We start from the raw sequence: 19,192 nt of genomic DNA on the forward strand, positions 1-19,192 counted from the left end.
TTCAAGCTACAACACAGATGAACCTTGAAAATATGATGCTAAGTGAAAAAAGCCAAATATAAAAAGCTATACATTTAATGATTCTATTTACATAAAATGTTCAGAATGAACTCAGAAAGTATATTACAGACTGCTAGGAACTGAAGAAAGGGACAATGCAGAGTGATTGCTAAAGGATATGGGATTTATTTTTGGGGGTGGGAGGCACTGATAAAAATAATCTAGACTATTAACGGTTGTATAATCTTGAAACTATACTATAAAACCACTGAACCGCACACGTCAAGCTGGTGAATTTCATGGTATATGAAGTATATCTCAATGAGATATATGCATATGCACCCTGTGGCTCTGACAGTAAAGAATCTGACCGCAATGAGGGAGATCCAAGTTCAATCCCCGGGTCGGGAAGATCTCCTGGAGAAGGGAATGGCAGCCCACTCCAGTATTCTTGCCTGGGTTATCCCACGAACAGAGGAGCCCGGCAGGCTACAGTCCATGGGGTCGCAAAGTCAGACACAACCGAGTGACTACACTTTCACTTTCAATTTTGTAACTATACTATAAAACCACTGAATTGCACACTTTGGTGAATTTTATGCTATATGAATTACATCTTAATGAAATATATACATACACACACACAATTAGACTTACAAAAACACCAATCTCTAATAAATTGAAAATTTAAATATCTGGTCCTTAACCAAAGATGGTTTGAGAAGCACTGCCTCAAAGAGTTACACGAGTTGTTGGCCGAATGACTGGTCCCTGATCTTGTTCTTCTTCTCCCTCCTCTGTCATACACACACACACACACACGCATGCGCGTGATCTCCCCCACGTCCTCCTTGCCCCAGTCTCCTCCTTCATGGGCTCAGGGATGGGGCTGCCACGCGACTCATGTTTCCTGTACAAAGGCTGTGCATTGTGGGTTAGCCTGAGAATCAGCCATCAATCATCAGAGCTCCATGGAGCTACAGCTGGTCCCTGACTTAGGATGGCTCAACTTATGATTTTTCAGTTTTACAATGGTGTAAAATCGGTACACATTCAGTAGAAACTATACTTTGACTTTTGAATGTTGATCTTTTCCCAGAAGGGTGATAAGCCGTATGATCCTCTCTTGTGATGCTGGACAAGGGCAGCCACAGCCCCTATTCAGCGTCCTGAGGGTGAACAACCGACACACTTACAACCATGCTGGACTCATACAATCATTCTGTTTTTCACTTTCAGTACAGTATTCAATAAATTACATGAGATATTCAATATTTTAGTATAAAATAGGCTTTGTGTTAGATGACTTCATCCAATGGTAGGCTAATGTAAGTGTTCTGAGCATGTTTAAGGTGGGTGAGGCTAAGCTATGATATTCAGTAGGTGTATTAAGTGTATTTTCAACTTAACGATATTTTTAAACTTACAATGGGTTTATCAGAACAAAGCCTCGTCATAAGTCAAGGAAAATCTGGAGTTTATTAATTTATTAATTAATGCTAGTTAATTCTAGAATTAATCCATTTTGGGGTCTACCATCTGTACTGAATGAAACATTTCCTAATGCCAAACAACTGGGCATTCTTTGTTAACTTTATTTAAACTGTCCAACGGTGAACATGGGGAGGTCAATACAATGAATACATTCTGGAAGCTACCTACCATCACAGCTCCATTATCCTGGCCCACAAATATCCGTCTACTATCATGATGGTAAGCCATAGCAGAGCAGGGAGCTGCCAGAAAGACAAAGATCATATTATGAGCAGAGTTAAGCACGTTAAGTCATTGTTCAAGGTACTTTATTAAAAAGAGCTATATGACTTAGGTTAAAAAAAAAAGAGGGCAAAGATGTTTTATTTTAAAAAATGTTATTAAATTTCTTTCTGCTGTTTTAGTTTCAAATTTTAACTTTAATAACCTTCCAAGTTACTTTTATGACTTTGGGTGAAGCGAGTCAGCGTGAAGTTTCATCTGACTGAAATTCCTACCTAGTTCTGGAAAGGTGTGGGGACCAGTGTTTAGAGCAGGTGATCTGCCACCCAAACTCTGTGGGTCATCCTGCCCCTCCTCCCTTCCCCATCACAGGCAAAACAGTGGCGAGCATCTGTGGAAAGAGAGGTGTCCAGTACCACAATTCCCATTCCAAGGCATGTGAGCAAACTGGGGAGGCTACCTGGGGATTACTTGTTGTTGTCTTTTTTCCCCAATGGTCAAAAAAGGTTCCGTTTTGCAGTGACTCATACAATCCCAGCTTGTTTCTTTGTCTAAAGCAGCGTCATGTGACTGAGACAGCCTGACTCTTCCCTTAGACATGACCCTTCCAGGTTCCACCTAAACTTCTTCCAGAAAACGTGTGCCAGAGAATGAGTTTCAGAAAGGAGAAACTCTAAAGCCCTTCCTTCTGCTAAAAATCAAAATTAAAGTGATTTAGAAAATGGAACACTTGGAAGAAGAAATATTTGGGTTCACTTCAGCCTTAAGAATTTTAATTGACCACGGAAAGAAATAAATGCCAAGAAACAAACAAACAAACTCGAGCTTACTTTGAAATAAAACGTCTTATAAAAAAGTAAAAGAGAAAAATCCTATAAATGAAGTTACCACTTGAAAACAGTTTAAAGTTCTCTAACTACCATGGCGGATATTCTCCACCAAAGGAAGAAAACTGGAAGAAAAGCTGGATTGTACTCAAAGGCAGAAACATAGTTAGCTGCATGATCAGACTATAGAAAAAGACTATTTCAGTTGCATTCCAAGAACTATGTCGTTGAAATGCAGATACTAAAATTGTCTAACACCTAACAATTAGAATAGACTACAAGTTTGTACACCCTTATCCACCATATTGATGTTTGAAACTACAAAGAATGATCATGTTTAAGGATTATAACCACAAAGATACACGTTTGTTTGTTTTAGTCACTAAGTCGTGTCCAATTCTTGCAACCCCCCGGACTGCAGCCCACCAGGCTCCTTTGTCCATGGGATTTCCCAGCCAAGAATACTGGAATGAGTTGCCATTTCCTTCTCCTGACCCAGGGATCAAACCCGCATCTCCTGCATTGGCAGGCAGGTTCTTTACCACTGAGCCACTGGGGAAGCCCAACGATAGATGCTATTGTCACACAAAATGCTCTTTAATAATCACACACAAAATTATCTTCAACAAATCAAATGCCTTTGATGATTTTAAAGATTCACTGTCATCATTTTTGCTTGCTTTTCAGTTGTTACTAAATCTTAATGTTTTAGTTTTAAGCTTCTTTTCAATTCTTTTATGCTCAATCCTATAACAAACTGTACATGAATATGTAAAACCTCTCCTTTGTGTAAAAATTACAACATGCTGAGTAATTTTATAAGGTTAGAGACATCTCACACTGAAAAAAAAAAAAGCAAGCCTTCCTGGTTTATTTGTTTAGTATATAAAAATGCTCTTTTTTCCTAGAAGGGAGGCTTCTAGTCAGATAAACTTTTTTTAAAAAGATAATCTTTTTTTTTTTAATGTGAATGTTAACATAGTTTTACAAACAAGGAAAACACAAATCATCTTTCAAATCAGAGACCTTTTAAAAAGGTCAATGCAGTACAAAATCATTTGCTTTAAACTCTAGTTTTATAAACAAAGGGTTTTCTGGAATACAGCCAGTCTCATTCATCTATGTATTCTTTATGACTGCTTTTGATTCTGCAATGGTAGAGTTGAGAAGCTGCCACAGAGACTGTCTGGCCCACAAAGTCTAATATTTATGTCTGGTCCTTTGCAGGAGAAGTCTGTGGACCCACCCCACACTGTGGTGAGCAGCCCAGTTCTGGAGTTGGATGCACATGGACTGGAATTCCAACCTCTGGCCTCAGTTTCCTTGTCTACTAAATGATGAAAATATCATCTTTCTTATAACAGCTGTTGTGATGATTTGGTAAAATAGTACCAAGAAAAATGCATGAGACACAGAGAAGATGGGCTTTCCAGGTGGTGCTAGTGGTAAAGAACCCGCCTGCCAAAGTAGGAGACATAAGAGACACAGGCTTAATCTCTGGGTTGGGAAGACCTCTTGGAAGAGGAAACAGCAACCCACTGCAGTATTCTTGCCTGGAGAATCCCATGGACAGAGGAGCCGGGCAGGCTACAGTCCATGGTCCACGGAGTTGCAAAGACTTGGACATGACTGAGCATCTGAGCAGCACACACAGTAGAAACAGAAACTGACAGTTACACTTCTCTTCAGCTAAAGCAGATTCTCAAAGTTCTTTTTGTTACGTGAGGATTGTTATGATTCATAATTGGTCCACGTACAGCGATATTCTAAGGTTTCACTTACTGATCACCTCTGTTTCATCATGGGGAACAGTTTAAATCCACGGATGACCACTAAAATGTCAACTGGTGAATCTGCAGTAGTTTTTAAATGCAACATGGCACTTTTCTTCTTGGGTTTTGAATTCAATTTTAAAAGTCGCCCTAAAACAGACAAGCAAATTTCTCAACATTCATTCATTCTGTTTTCTTCTGGCAGTGTTCCTGCAGTTTCATCCACAGATACTGCTCTAGCTGGAGGTCATAACCACTATTCGGAAGCAAAAGGCTGCATGCATGTATACAAACACGAAGGTGTCAGTCACCCACGGCAGAGAAGCTGTGCCTGTTCTGTCCTGTTTTTTCCTGATCCTTCCAGCCACAGAGTTCTGGGAGCTACTTCCGGAGGATACAGTTAAGCCAAGATAGCAAGGGATGGCAATGGAGAAAGCAAAGCCATGTGCCCAAGACTCAAAAGCCAAGGAAGAGTGTGTGCTGCTGCTGCTAGGTTCTGGTGTCCCAAGAAAGAAATCAGTTACAAAGTGAACTAAGAATTTGGGGGAAATGCAAGAAAAATCCATCTTAGACTCTCCTTGTTCTAAAGGCATAAACTCCACAGTTGAGGTCTCAAGGAGACTGAGCTATGGCCAAAATCTGAAGTGTAAGGGAAGGAGGGAACAATCACAGTCAACAGCATTAATAAGACCATCCACAAGGATGACAAACCATCTCCCAGCACTGTCAGAGGTCCCCGGGTTGCCGTGGCTACTTCCAGCTACGGACCCATCACTGGACCATTGGAAGTAAGGAGTTACTCATCTAAGAGAAGCCTTTTTTTTTCCCCAGTTGAGTAAAGGTAGGCTCAGAGGATGAGGGTGCTCCGTCTACCTTTGCCCCACTTCCCCAAAATCCCAAAGTAAATTTATTAAATGGAGAAATTTGTATACAGGTCAGGAAGCAACAGTTAGGACTGGACATGGAACAACAGACTGGTTCCAAATAGGAAAAGGAGTTCGTCAAGGCTGTATATTGTCACTCTGTTTATTTAACTTATATGCAGAGCACATCATGAGAAACGCTGGACTGGAAGAAGCACAAGCTGGAATCAAGATTGCCAGGAGAAATATCAATAACCTCAGATATGCAGATGACACCACCCTTATGGCAGAAAGTGAAGAGGAACTAAAAAGCCTCTTGATGAAAGTGAAAGTGGAGAGTGAAAAAGTTGGCTTAAAGCTCAACATTCAGAAAACAAAGATCATGGCATCTGGTCCCACCACTTCATGGGAAATAGATGGGGAAACAGTGGAAACAGTGTCAGACTTTATTTTTCTGGGCTCCAAAATCACTACAGATGGTGACTGCAGCCATGAAATTAAAAGATGCTTACTCCTTGGAAGGAAAGTTATGACCAACCTAGATAGCATATTGAAAAGCAGAGACATTACTTTGCCAACAAAGGTCCGTCTAGTCAAGGCTATGGTTTTTCCTGTGGTCATGTATGGATGTGAGAGTTGGACTGTGAAGAAGGCTGAGTGCTGAAAAATTGATGCTTTTGAACTGTGGTGTTGGAGAAGACTCTTGAGAGTTCCTTGGACTGCAAGGAGATCCAACCAGTCCATCCTGAAGGAGATTAGCTCTGGGATTTCTTTGGAAGGAATGATGCTAAAGCTGAAACTCCAATACTTTGGCTACCTCATGCGAAGAGCTGACTCATTGGGAAAGACTCTGATGCTGGGAGGGATTGGGGGCAAGAGGAGAAGGGGACGACAGAGGATGAGATGGCTGGATGGCATCACTGACTCGATGGACGTGAGTCTGAGTGAACTCCGGGAGTTGGTGATGGACAGGGAGGCCTGGCGTGCTGTGATTCATGGGGTCAAAAAGAGTCGGACACGACTGAGTGACTGATCTGATCTGATCTAAAGGACATTTACTGAGACAATGGCCACTTCATGTTCCACACTGAGTAACCAAGGTGACCCACCCACAAATAAAGGCGAACGTAGGACAGAAGATACTACTGCCTGCACAAGAGACCATGATTAGGGTTTCAGGTAGTCTTAACACGCTACATACATACAATGAAGTTTTACTTTTTATAATAGTTTTTTATAACTATTTTATAATTATATAAAAGGGTCCTTTTATAATAGTTAGCTTTATACCAGTATTCCAAAAAGTCTACTTCATTCTCATTGAATGGTTATCAAGACAGAAGGTGACCGGCCTGCCCAAGCTGTTAGTGGACGGTAGGACAAAGGAAAATCCTGATAAACTACTAATCCTTTGTGGAAATATTTATAGGATTGAAATCCTGCAGGTACCCTGCAATAAATGAGAAAGTGCTAGCAAGACAGGCAGTGCTTGGAAGGGTGACTCAAGCTGACTGAATAGAATCTGCTGAATAACTGGCTACTCTGCGTTTGTAACACACCCCACAGCCCCTGCAGTAACTCTTCATGGAGCTGCAGTGTCCGCAGAGTTTGGCCCTGGCAAGCGCTCTTCTTTGGAGAACTTCATAATGGTCTTCAGTAACAGACCATCAAGCCTGCCCCAGAACCGTGTGTCTTTTCCCAGGGGGGGCTTCTGCACATTGAAACCTTAACTGAGGAAAATCTCCTCATTAAGGACCAAAACCACCCAGAAATAAGCAGCTATGATGCCTTCCATGTGGCCACTGGGGCGGGAGGACTCGATTCCAGCTTGGACCTGGGTGGTACCACATCTTTTTTTCAAGAAAGGGATGGAGAAGTGGGAGAGAAGGAGGCAAAGCTTAGATTGGCAGGAAGGGCAGGATTTAATTGCAATTTTATGTCACTACATCTCAGGGCTCTTCTAAAATTTCAATACAAAATCTTTATATTTTGGGTTTATTTTTAGAACATGTTTGACTACTGAGAAAAAAAAATCTCCAATTCGGATGTGTCGTGCCTTGGACCAAACTTCCCAACAGTACCCACAGTTTAAGAAAAAGCAGCACAAAGGCCAGGAATGAGACAAAGGAGTGTTCAGAATCTGATTTAGTGTCAGTATCGGCTATTACTAAGTAGAAAACTACTACTAATATAAGTTGGCAAAATGAAGACAAAGGAAAATGGGGGAGGCGGGCAGCTTTCCTCTTCCTTTTTTTTTTTCCCAAGTTTTGTTCAAGTTGATTCAGTTAAACCAGTTGACTCAGCTTCCTTTTTGCAAAAGAAGGGGAGTTTTCCTGCATTTTAACACAGAATGCTGTAGGTATTAGGTAACCAACAAGCTCATTTTGAAATTTAAATCATCAAAGACATTTTTCTTGAGTGGAACAGTGTGGCTACTCACAGGCCATTGTGTGGTAAATGCTGGGCCAGTACTGACCGCTGTCTCTTTTCAGCCATACTCGGATAGTCCTGTAGAGAAAAGAAAAGAATGAGTAGTCTTTAATAAATTTATCCTCTTTGCCACCCAAGTTAACTTCTTATTTTCAATACTATCTCCCATTGACCTTATAACATTAATCAATTGGACAAATTAGACAAATACACACACATACTCACACATAGAGAACATGGTATATTATACTAGTATGTACATGTACACACATACTCTACATATTTATTGTTGCTATTCAGTCACTCAGTCATGTCTGACTCTTTGCAACCCCATGGACTAGAGCAAACCCAGGCTTTCCTGCAGGCTGGCCAGGAAGTTCACTTGGTTAAGTGACTACACTGTTCAATAAAGTTCTTGGTGAAAATGAAAAATATGTCTTTTATTTTTACTTACAAACAAATGAACTTTTTGGCCAACCCAATAGCTACCTACAGTTATGTCTATACATGGTAAGTTATGAAAGAACTAGGAGTCAGGATTCTAAATAATATCAATAACATGGAAAGTGCTCATTATATAGCAATATACAAATAACGCTGAGGACTACTGATTTCTTGGCAACCAACTGCAAACTTGGTGTCTTGGCCATCCCACCCAAATGAGGAAAGCAGCTGAGGTAAACAGCAAGAAAATGTTTCTGGAGAACTGGGAGAGACCTGCATACAGAGTGGAGCCCATTATCACTGTTCATTCACCAAGAGTTCCCAGCCATCTTGGCCTTGGGAGGAAACTCTTCCACACCAGTCCCTGGGCCTCTCCTTTCACCAGAGCACACGCGGGAGATGAGGAAGTCCTGCCCACAGGTGGGCAAAGGACACACGACCAAAACAGCCCAGGTTTAATATTTTGGCTCATTCCCTCAGAAGAACAATAAGGAATGCCTCTCCTGCACTCCACCTAGCCTCCTGGAAGCTCTCGGGCTCATCCCCTTCAGAGCAGGACACCGGCCGCCTTGCCCAGCACAGCCGTGCTCTGCCTTCACCTTGAGTCCCAGCTCTCTCTTGTCCCTTACTGTCAGCTCTGTCACAGCCACTCTTGTATTTCCAACAGCAATGAGATTCTGGCTCACAGCCAGCACTGAATTAATGTTTACAACCTTGAGCTAGAATACATTAAGGCTAAGTGCTGACACTCTCTGTTTCCATTCTGTTTGAAGTTCGAGACAAGGAAGACTGGTCTCTGAGGATAAAAACTGGAACAGTGGCTGCTTCCGGGGTTGAGAAAGGACAGAACACAGCAAAGGGATACGAGGGAACTTTCTGGGGCCGTGTCAGGCTGTGGAAAGGTGGTGATGTGGGTGTATGCATGTGTCAGAATCTGCCTAGCTTATTTAAGATCATTGTGAATGATTAGACCGTAATAAAGAAAGACTAGATGTTGACCCTCATTTATCCAAATAAATAAGATGACTGAGCAGCACAGGGGGCATCATGCTATTTTATATGCGACCTGGAGACAGGCCTTGGTGTATGAACTGCCATTTGTACAACACGTCCCATCTTCCAGCCACGGCGGACTGGTCACAACAGAATCTTTGCCAAGTTGAATCCAGGATTTTCCTCTACATTATCCCACCTCTGATCACCACTGGTCAGACCAGAGAAGAGATTAGTCAGTTCCTTCCCTGGGAAATCAGAAACCAGGAGAGAGAAACAGACTCTACCTCTCCAGGAGTTGAAATGACTGTTTCTGGCCACACGTTTTGCAGTTTGGACTGGAGAATTATGTACGTTAATAAATGGGGAAGAATGAAGCCGACCTATGAAGAGAAGCTGGAGACAGTTCAGGTGGAGGGGCCTCACACCGGCTGCTCTTGAGGCCCCTCCTGTGTTCTGAGGGTTCTGTGAGGCAGACACCCCAGCATCCTCACCACAATCACCCTCAGCAGCCTCAGCGAATCTGAGTGATTTTCATCATTTGCAATCAAGCAAGTACTAATATACCACGTCTGCATGGGCACCATGAAGACATGGTGACATGCAGTCTCTTTGTTCAAGCACCATCAAACGAGCTCCTACGTCACACGGTTCACAAAGCAAGAATCAGGCAGACTCCTCCATGAGTACCTGTACTGTGATAGGAAGTTCTAGGAAGTTCAAGTTCACATCCAAAATTAAAAGGGAAAGCGAGACACAGATCAGACTAAAGCATGTGTAAACAGATCTATACTGTTTACTGTTTGTAGTTCAACATCTTAAATCAAAATCTGACACTCTGAGGTAATGTTTAAACCGCTCTGTTACTATTTGTGGGTTCTTGGTTACTGTTCACGATTATTTAGTTTTCTTCTTCCACAAATCTCAGAGGTTAAGATATTTCCATGAACAGAAGGAACAGAACAGGAAGAGAAGGGGATGACAGAGGATGAGATGGGTGGATGGCATCACTGACTCAATGGACATGAGTTTGAGCAAACTCTGGGAGTTGGTGATGGACAGGGAAGCTTGGCGTGCTGCAGTCCGTGGGGATGCAAAGAGTTGGACAGGACTGAGCAACTGAACTGAACTGATGGAACAGATCTTTCTAGTTGGAAACCATTTAAATGAAGTTATGAAACAGAAAAAATACTTAATGGCATGGGAAAATGTTCATTATACAATGTTAAGTAAAAGGCCCTATATAAAATTGATAAGTGCAGTATGATACCAACTTTATTTTACAATACATCTGGTCAAACCTCTAGATCCAACTATCAGTCTATAGGAAATGCAGAGGAACACAATAACCACCACCACTGGGGTTTATTCAGCAAAAAAGCAAGACTACAGGAAACTCTGTAGACAAATGACCTAGTTTCTTCAACACACAATTTGCAAGGGGGGAAACACAGAGATGGAGGACCAGCCTACCACTATAGAGGTTTAACAGACACATCAAGTAATCACCATGTGGAGACTTATTAGATCCTGATTCGGTCAAACTGTTACATATACATGCCTATATTATCATGCTGCTGCTGCTGCTACCAAGTCGCTTCAGTCATGTCTGACTCTGTGCGACCCCACAGACAGCAGCCCACCAGGCTCCCCCATCCCTGGGATTCTCCAGGCAAGAACACTGGAGTGGGTTGCCATTTCCTTCTCCAAGGCATGAAAGTGAAAAGTGAAAGTGAAGTCACTCAGTCGTGTCTGACTTAGCAACCCCATGGACTGCAGCCTACCAGGCTCCTCTGTCCATGGGATTTTCCAGGCAAGAGCACTGGAGTGGGGTGCCATTGCCTTCTCCAATATTATCATGAAACAGCTGATAATAGGAACACTGACTAGATATCTGATATTAAAAGACACTGTTCTTTAGATGTGATAACAGTGTTGTAGGTTTCTGCTTATTTTTTAAGAAGTAATTCCAACCTAAGACACTGGGCCTTGCCTCTGTTCTTGGCACGTCCACCAACATCCAACCCTCACCACTCATGCCTCAGTGCACCCTCCTCCCATGTTACCTGGTGGGCTCCTCCCTCCAGACCACCTTGGGTATGTCAACTACTGGCGACAACTCCCAAGGAGCCACGCATCCCATTGCCCCTGGGCTCAGAGACCACCAGTGGTAGTCTCAAATCAGGGGTTCAACTGACATGCTTGTGATTCCCACACCCAGACCCTGCATCCTAGCAAGCTGTCATCCTCAGGTGCCCAAAATACCGAGCTCAGGTTGTATCGGAAGCCCTCGTCCCTCACCTCCCTACCAAGGACTTTTCTCTCCAGGCAGTAGTCCCCCTGGGCAGCACACCACAGGATGAGTAGCATTTGGCATGGCCTTCCACATCTAAGGGCTTCCCTGGTGGCTCAGCTGGTAAAGAATCTGCATGCAATGCAGGATACCTGGGTTGGATAACTGGGTTGGGAAGATCCCCTGGACAAGGGAAAGGCTACCCACTCCAGTATTCTTGCCTGGAGAATTCCATGGACTATATAGTACATGGAGTTGCAAAGAGTCAGACACAACTGAGTGACTTTCACTTTCTCTTACCTAAAATCATCAATAGACGCTTATAATGATGATCCTTAGGCCTGAAATGGGAGAAGGCAATGGCACCCCACTCCAGTACTGTTGCCCGGAAAATCCCATGGATGGAGGAGCCTGGTAGGCTGCAGTCCATGGGGTCGCTAAGAGTCGGACACGACTGAGCGACTTCACTTTCACTTTCCACTTTCATGCACTGGAGAAGGAAATGGCAACCCACTCCAGTGTTCTTGCCTGGAGAATCCTATGGACAGAGAAGCCTGGTAGGCTGCAGTCTATGGGGTCGCACAGAGTCGGACACGACTGAAGCGACTTAGTAGTAGTAGTAGGCCTGAACTACTAACACAATATCACATTTTGTTGACAGTATTTTGTTACTTAGTATAGAATGCTTATGGATACATTCCATTATATATGTTCAACACAGGGGATGAAACAGAAGGAATTATAAGAAGGTAAAGGCCAACTCTCCTCTAAGCATTAAATCTGCTCCAGGAGGGACTTAGCCGGTGGTCTGGTGGCTATGACTCCATGCTCCCAATGCAAGGCCCCTAGGGTTCGATCTCTAGTTGGGGGACTAGATCCCGTGTGCCGTGAGTGAAGAATTCACATGCCTCAACTAAGAGTTCACAGGCTGCAACTAAGATCCAGTGCAGCCAAATAAATAAATATTTCTAAAAATTACATTAAAGCCTGTTCAAGGATTCTACTCCACTCGCAAACAGGACAGTAAAGGCCAAGGCACTTGGAGATGAGGGTGTCAGGCAGCACCTTCCTTCACTCAAAGCGATTAACAAGCTCCCTATCTGTGTGGTTTTAAGGGTCTAAAGATCAGAATGCGGACATATTCTAAACCCCCCAAAATCAACTCCAAAAGTTGTAGTCACAAATGCGTCAGTAGTTCAATGGAGGCCTCAGGGGACGTGCTCTTCCCTGTGTCTTCTTGAAAGAAGAATGATTTCAGACAGCAGAGAAGCTGCTGTGAGCAGAAAACCTTAAAGTCACCTCTTCCATTCAATCATCTAACCTGAAAAAATCACACTTAACTTCATGAAGCTTCCTACCTAGACCCCAGGAACTCTGAAACACAGTAGTATTTCCTTTGGAGGACAAACATCAGACTACCATGTGGTCTGCACCCAGCTCAAGCGGATACACTAGAAAATTGGCAAGACTTGTACTATTTGTTGGGGGTGTTTCACCTGAAAAAATTTTTTATCACATTCAGGCTGAGAGAAGACCATCCTTGCTTGAGAATCAGGTTTCAAACCAGGCAGCTGACCTTGATAGCTGGCTCTACTTCCATATTCACACGTTCTATCTAAAATTCCTTCTTGCTCTTTTCCCAGGCATACTCCTTTACTTCCTTGGGTGACAAATTAAAATCTCCCACTTCTGAGATAAAATCAGAACAATATTAAGTTCAACTCCTAATACTCCAGCACTCTCAAGAAACTATGTATTAAACAAAGTTGTATAACTTTTATTAAGTAATAGAAATTTGTTTTGTATTTAAGATACGTCTCATTGGTTTAAAAAATGGTTATTAAAACAGGCTTAAGTTGGGCTGTTTTATTTTTAAAAATCAACAAATTCCAGACTAAAAAAATTTACTATTAAGCAAACTGGAAACAAAATCTACTATTCACAACAATACAGTTTAGCAACATTTTATAGGCACAAACTATTAAAAACTCCTGAATGATATTAATAAACTGTATCAAAGTATCAAGACCAGATGGCTTTATTTTTACAAAAACTACCTTCATCAATGTCTAAGCCATAACTCTTCGCAACCCCACAGGCTGTAGCCCGCCAGGCTCCACTGTCCATGGGATTTTCCAGGCAAGAATACTGGAGTGGGTTGCCATTTCCTTCTCCAGGAATCAAACCTGGGCCTCCCGCATTGTGGGCAGATTCTCAATCATCTGAGCCACTAGGGAAGCCATGCTCTGCACCAAGATAAAATAGCTTCCTTTTCCTTCACTGTTTTGACAACTTACACCCACTCACCTAAACTCATTGTACGTTTTGCTTGCTGCTTATTCTACCCATTTTTCTAGTAGAGGGATTTTCTTGGATAGTCTAAGACTGTGTCAATGTAGAAAAAAAAATTTTAGAAACGTGTTCATTTTGCCAAGCTCTATGTTTAGGTTATTTTAAAACAATAGCCTGAAACTTTTCCAAAAGGTACTTAGAAAGGAAATGTGTCATTTCTTCCAGAGAAGAAATGTGCTTTTAAAGTGCTTTTTAAACTTCCTTACACTCCTGCTGATCGTGTGGAGGGCCCTACCATCAGTCTCCTTTGCCTTCCTAGTCCGAGAAGCACAAACTCACGTAGGGCTGCAGAGTTTTTCATGGAGAGAAAACAAAGAGAAGTCTCTTCGTAAGAGATCAAATCATGATCTTATTTGTCTTGCTGTTCACCCCAGTGGATCATCATTCATTTAATTTCTGGGAAAATGAAAATGCCAAAGCTGGATTATATTTCTTTATTTTAAATATTTCAGACTGAAACTGCTGAGCAGGGCTAAGCAAGGAACAACTGAGAACAACAATAACGTGCCATTTCCAGGGTTCTCATGATGTTTTGTCAGCACTGCACATTAGAACTACTTCTGTGGCAAGAATCCTGTTCCATTTAGTGAGAAACACATTACCTACCTAATAATAATAACAGTAATGATGATGATGATAAAAACAATAAACTGATTTAGGAATTCCAGGCTTGGTAACTGATCTGCAGAAATTTTTTAATAGATAAAGAGAAAAGAACTATGTATTTTTAAAAGTTCATATGAGCCTTATTCAAAAGAGTAAAAATTAAAGGAAAATGCCATATAATCAAATCGGTTAATGACATATTAATTCAATAGCCTATATAGTCACTAAGATGAGTTATGATGACCATGGTAGCATGAAGAAATGTTTACAATTTTTTTTTAAGCATAATAAAAGATAATGGAACTAAATTCCACAGCCACGCTGAGTCAGGCTGGGCAGAGAGGGCAAGAAGGCTGATGAGGGGCAGAAAGAGAGAAGTGAACACGCCTTCAAGGTAGACTAGGATTTTGGCTTCTGAGGAGGGCAGGATGGGGGGTGGTCCCCAGAGAAAAGATGTGGAGCAGCTGAGAAGCAGGAGGACAGCAGGGCCACCAACTATTAAACACTTCGTCATAAGCCTTGCGGCCTCCCTGGTGGCTCAGACGGTAAAGAATCTACCTGCAATGGAGGATGCCTGGGTTCGATCCCTGGGTCAGGAAGATTCCCTGGAGGAGGAAATGGCAACCCACTCCAGTATTTTTGCCTGGAGAATCAATCCCATGGACAGAGGAGCCTGGTGGGCTCAAGTCCATGGGGTTGCACAGAGTCAGAAACAGCTGAACGACTAACACTTTCATAAGCCTTGAGGTACATAGGTCTTATTTTGTCTGATTTTTCAAGTGTGGCTATCTCAAATTCTAAATGTAAAAAACCGTCCACTCCCTGGAAGTGTGCTTAACAAATTGTTACCACTGAAAGCAAGAGAGGGTGAGGAGTGAAACAGGATCAGCCTGAAGCTCTGGGCAGCTGCAGGCACTAGAATCAGTGCTGGCGTGCTCACTCGCTCAGTTGTGTCTGTGGTCACTGTCTGTGAACCCATGGATTGTAGCCCGCCAGGCTCTGTCCATGGGATTCTCCAGGCAAGAATACTGGAGTGGGCTGCCATTTCCTCCTCCAGGGGATCTTCCCAATCCAGGGACCAAACCTGCATCTTCCGCAGCTCCTACACTGGCAGGAGGATTACCACTGAGCCACCTGGGAATCAGAGGCAGTTTCAAACAGGATACAACCACTTTATTTTTAGTGTGGCAGACTCTGAGAGGCTCTGTGGCTGCTCAGAGTCCAGCTGATGTATCCATGGAGGTCAGCACAGAGGGGTGAGGAGGGCTTGGACACAAGGGCGAGAGGTGTTGGGTGGATGGGGCCTTGAAAGCAACAGTTACTCCCTGGGATCTGTGAACAGGGGCAGGGCAGAGCAAAGAAGTCTGGGGCAGAAAGGCAGGAAAGAGAAGGCACCAAAAGGCAGGGACTCACTGGCCTGAAAAATGTAAGCAATAAACCATGCCTCTGTGCATTCAATATCATAGTAATCCAAGTCTATGCCCCAACCACTAATACCGAAGAAGCTGAAGTTGAACTATTCTACAATGACCTACAAGACCTTCTAGAACTAACACCAAAATAAAACATCCCTTCCATCATAGGGGACTGGAATGCAAAAGTAGGAAGTCAAGAGTTACCTAGAGTAACAGGCAAGTTTGGCCTTGGAGTACAAAATTAAGCAGGGCAAAGGCGAATCCAGTTTTGCCAAGAGAACACACTGGTCATAGCAAACACCCTCCTCCAACAACACAAGAGACAACTTTACACATGGACATCACCAGATGGTCAATACCAAAATCAGATTGATTATATTCTTTGCAGTCAAAGATGGAGAAGCTCTATACAGTCAGCAAAAACAAGACCAGGAGCTGACTGTGGCTCAGATCATGAACTTCTTACTACCAAATTCAGACTTAGGGGAAACCACTAGACCATTCAGGAATTACCTAAATCAAATTCCTTAGGATTATACAGTAGAAGTGACAAATAGATTCAAGGGTTGAGATCCCATAGAGTGCCTAAAGAACTATGGATGGAGGTTCATGACATTGTACATGAGGCAGTGATCAAGACCATCCCCAAGAAAAAGAAATGGAAAAAGGTAAAATGGTTGTCTGAGGAGGCCTTACAAATAAATGAGAAAAGAAGAGAAGCTAAAGGCAAAGGAGAAAAGGAAAGATACACCTATCTGAATGCAGAGTTCCAAAGAATAGCAAAGAGAGGTAAGAAAGCCTTCCTCAGTGATCAATGCAAAGAAACAGAGGAAAACAATACAATGGGAAAGACTAGAGATCTATCTCTTCAAGAAAATTATACATAACACGGGAACATTTCATGCAAAGATGGGCACAATAAAGGACAGAAACAGTATGGGCCTAACGGAAGTAGAAGATATTAAGAAAAGGGGACATGAATACACAGAAGAACTATACAAAAAAGATCTTAATGAGCTAGATAGCCATGATGGTGTGATCACTCACCTAGAACCAGACATCTTGGAATCTGACGTCAAGTGGATCTTATGAAGCATCACTATGAACAAAGCTAGTAAAGGTGATGGAATTCCAGCTGAGCTATTTCAAGTCCTAAAAGATGATGCTGTGAAAGTGTTGCGCTCAATATGCCAGCAAATTTGGAAAACTCAGCAGTGGCCACAGGACTGGAAAAGGTCAGTTTTCATTCCAATCCCAAAGAAAAACAATGCCAAAGAATGTTCAAACTACCGCACAATTGCATTCATCTAACATGCCAGCAAAGTAGTGCTCAAAATTCTCCAAGCCAGGCTTCAACAGTACGTGAACCAAGAACCTCCAGATGTTCAAGGTGGATTTAGAAAAGGCAGAGAAAGCAGAGATCAAATTTCCAACTTCTGCTGGATCATAGCAAAAGCAAGAGAATTCCAGAAAAACATCTACTTCTGCTTCACTGAAAATACTAAAGCTTTTGATTGTGTGGATCACAACAAACTCTGGAGAATTCTCAAAGAGGTGGGAATACCAGACCACCTTAATCGCCTCCTGAGAAATCTGTATCCAGGTCAAGAAGCCACAGTTAGAACCAGACATGGAACAACGGACTGGTTCCAAATTGGGAAAGGAGTATGTCAAGGATGTATATTGTCACCCTGCTTGTTTAACTTATATGGAGAGTACATCATGCGAAATGCTGGGCTGGATGAAGCACAAGCTAGAATCAAGATTGCCAGGAGAAATATTAATATCTTCTGGTATGCATATGATACCACTCTTATGGCAAAAAGTAAAGAACTCAAGAGCCTCTTGATGAAAGAGAAAGAGGAGAGTGAAAAAGCTGGCTTAAAACTCAACATTCAAAAAACTAAAAGATATGGCATCTGGTCCCATCACTTCATGGCAAATAGATGGGGACACAGCGGAAACAGTGACAGATTTTATTTTCTTGGGCTCCAAAATCACTGCAGATGGTGATTGCAGCCATGAAATTAAAAGATGCTTGCTCCTTGGAAGAAAAGCTATGACCAACCTAGACAGTATATTAAAAAGCAGAGACATGACTTTGCCAACAAAGGTCCATCTAGTCAAAGCTATGGTTTTTCCAGCAGTCACATATGGATGTGAGAGTTGGACTATAAGGAAAGCTGAGCACCGAAGAATTGATGCTTTTGAACTGTGATATTGGAGAAGACTCTTTAGAGTCCCTTGGACTGCAAGGAGATCCAACCAGTCCATCCTAACAGAAATCAGTCCTGAATATTCACTGGAAGGACTGATACTCAATTTGAAGCTCCAATACTTTGGTCACCTGATGCAAAGAGCTAACTCACTGGAAAAGATTCTGATGCTGGGAAAGATTGAAAGGAGGAGGAGAAGGGCACCACAGAGGATGAGATGGTGGGATGGCATCACCGACTCAATGGACATGAGTTTGAGCAAACTCTGGGATATGGTGAAGGACAGGGAAGGCATGCTGCAGTCCATGGGTCACAGAGTCGGACACCACTGGACGACTGAACAACAATAAGAACAACTGCAGAAACGTGCTTAACTCTTAGAGTTCACAGTGAAGAACCCCAGTGGCACAGGCAACACCTTCTGCCTTCTACCGCATCAGGAGTCTAGAAAAATTGTGGTCTGTTGAGTACATGCTGGCCACATCCTCTCGACAAAGATGCCAGCCAAGACTTCTGTTTTATACTTAGGGAAGCAGAAGCCAGGAGGGAGAAAGCCCTACAAATCAAACAAGCCAACAGCAGCACTGGATCAGATTTTCTGACTCTTGTCTACTTATTCTGCCAGAAGGTGATGAAAATTCACATTTCAAGACAACACCAATGTAAATAATTCAAAGTAAAGACGCTTCATATGGCAATTAATACACAGAACAATTTTCTAAAGGGCATTCAGAAAACTCTACATTTTATCCTCCAAAGCTGATTCCTTTTTTCTCCAAATAAATGCAGAATGTGGAAAAGTCTAGGTTCAACCCCAAAACTCTCACTTGGTTAAAAAAAAATAATAATAAAAACCCAACTTCTGCGCTAAACAGGAATAGTGATTCTAACAAAATTTCTCAGTACCTTAAGATCAACTACAGTATCCAATATGGTATTTAAGTGCTTGGGGTGGTAAATTGCAAGAACAAGCCCAATTCTTACCCCTCCCTGCTTGTGTGCGCTTTACAATGTGCCCTTGCAGTTCTTCCCAACAAGAGGTGGAAACTATTGCTCCAACCTTGGAGATGGGCTGTCCTGAGACTTGCTTTGGCCCAGAGAACGTGGCTGCAGCAATGCAGTACCGGCTCTATACTGGGCCTGAGTAAAGGCTACGTCTACATGAAGAAGAGGGGTTAGCCCGCTAGAGGATGGACCCCAAGGAAGAGAGCTCCAAGTGTCAGGTGATGCCATCCTCTACCAGTCTGTGGCCAGCAAGCCCCGTG

At 42.6% G+C, this 19,192-nt stretch overlaps 1 protein-coding gene across 1 annotated transcript in view; it reads right to left on the minus strand.

The window, feature by feature from the left end:
- The window catches only part of WDFY1 (WD repeat and FYVE domain containing 1), a 55,145-nt gene that overhangs the window by 25,772 nt on the left and 10,181 nt on the right, over positions 1-19,192 (minus strand). The window contains exons 2-3 of the mRNA XM_027514749.1: positions 7,619-7,686; positions 1,663-1,736 (exon numbers count right to left, since the gene is read on the minus strand). Of these exons, the coding sequence (XP_027370550.1) occupies positions 1,663-1,736; positions 7,619-7,686 (142 nt within the window). The remainder of the gene's footprint in view (positions 1-1,662; positions 1,737-7,618; positions 7,687-19,192) is intronic.

The sequence above is a fragment of the Bos indicus x Bos taurus genome, chromosome 2 (assembly GCF_003369695.1).
Source record: "Bos indicus x Bos taurus breed Angus x Brahman F1 hybrid chromosome 2, Bos_hybrid_MaternalHap_v2.0, whole genome shotgun sequence".
Taxonomy (NCBI): Eukaryota; Metazoa; Chordata; class Mammalia; order Artiodactyla; family Bovidae; genus Bos; species Bos indicus x Bos taurus.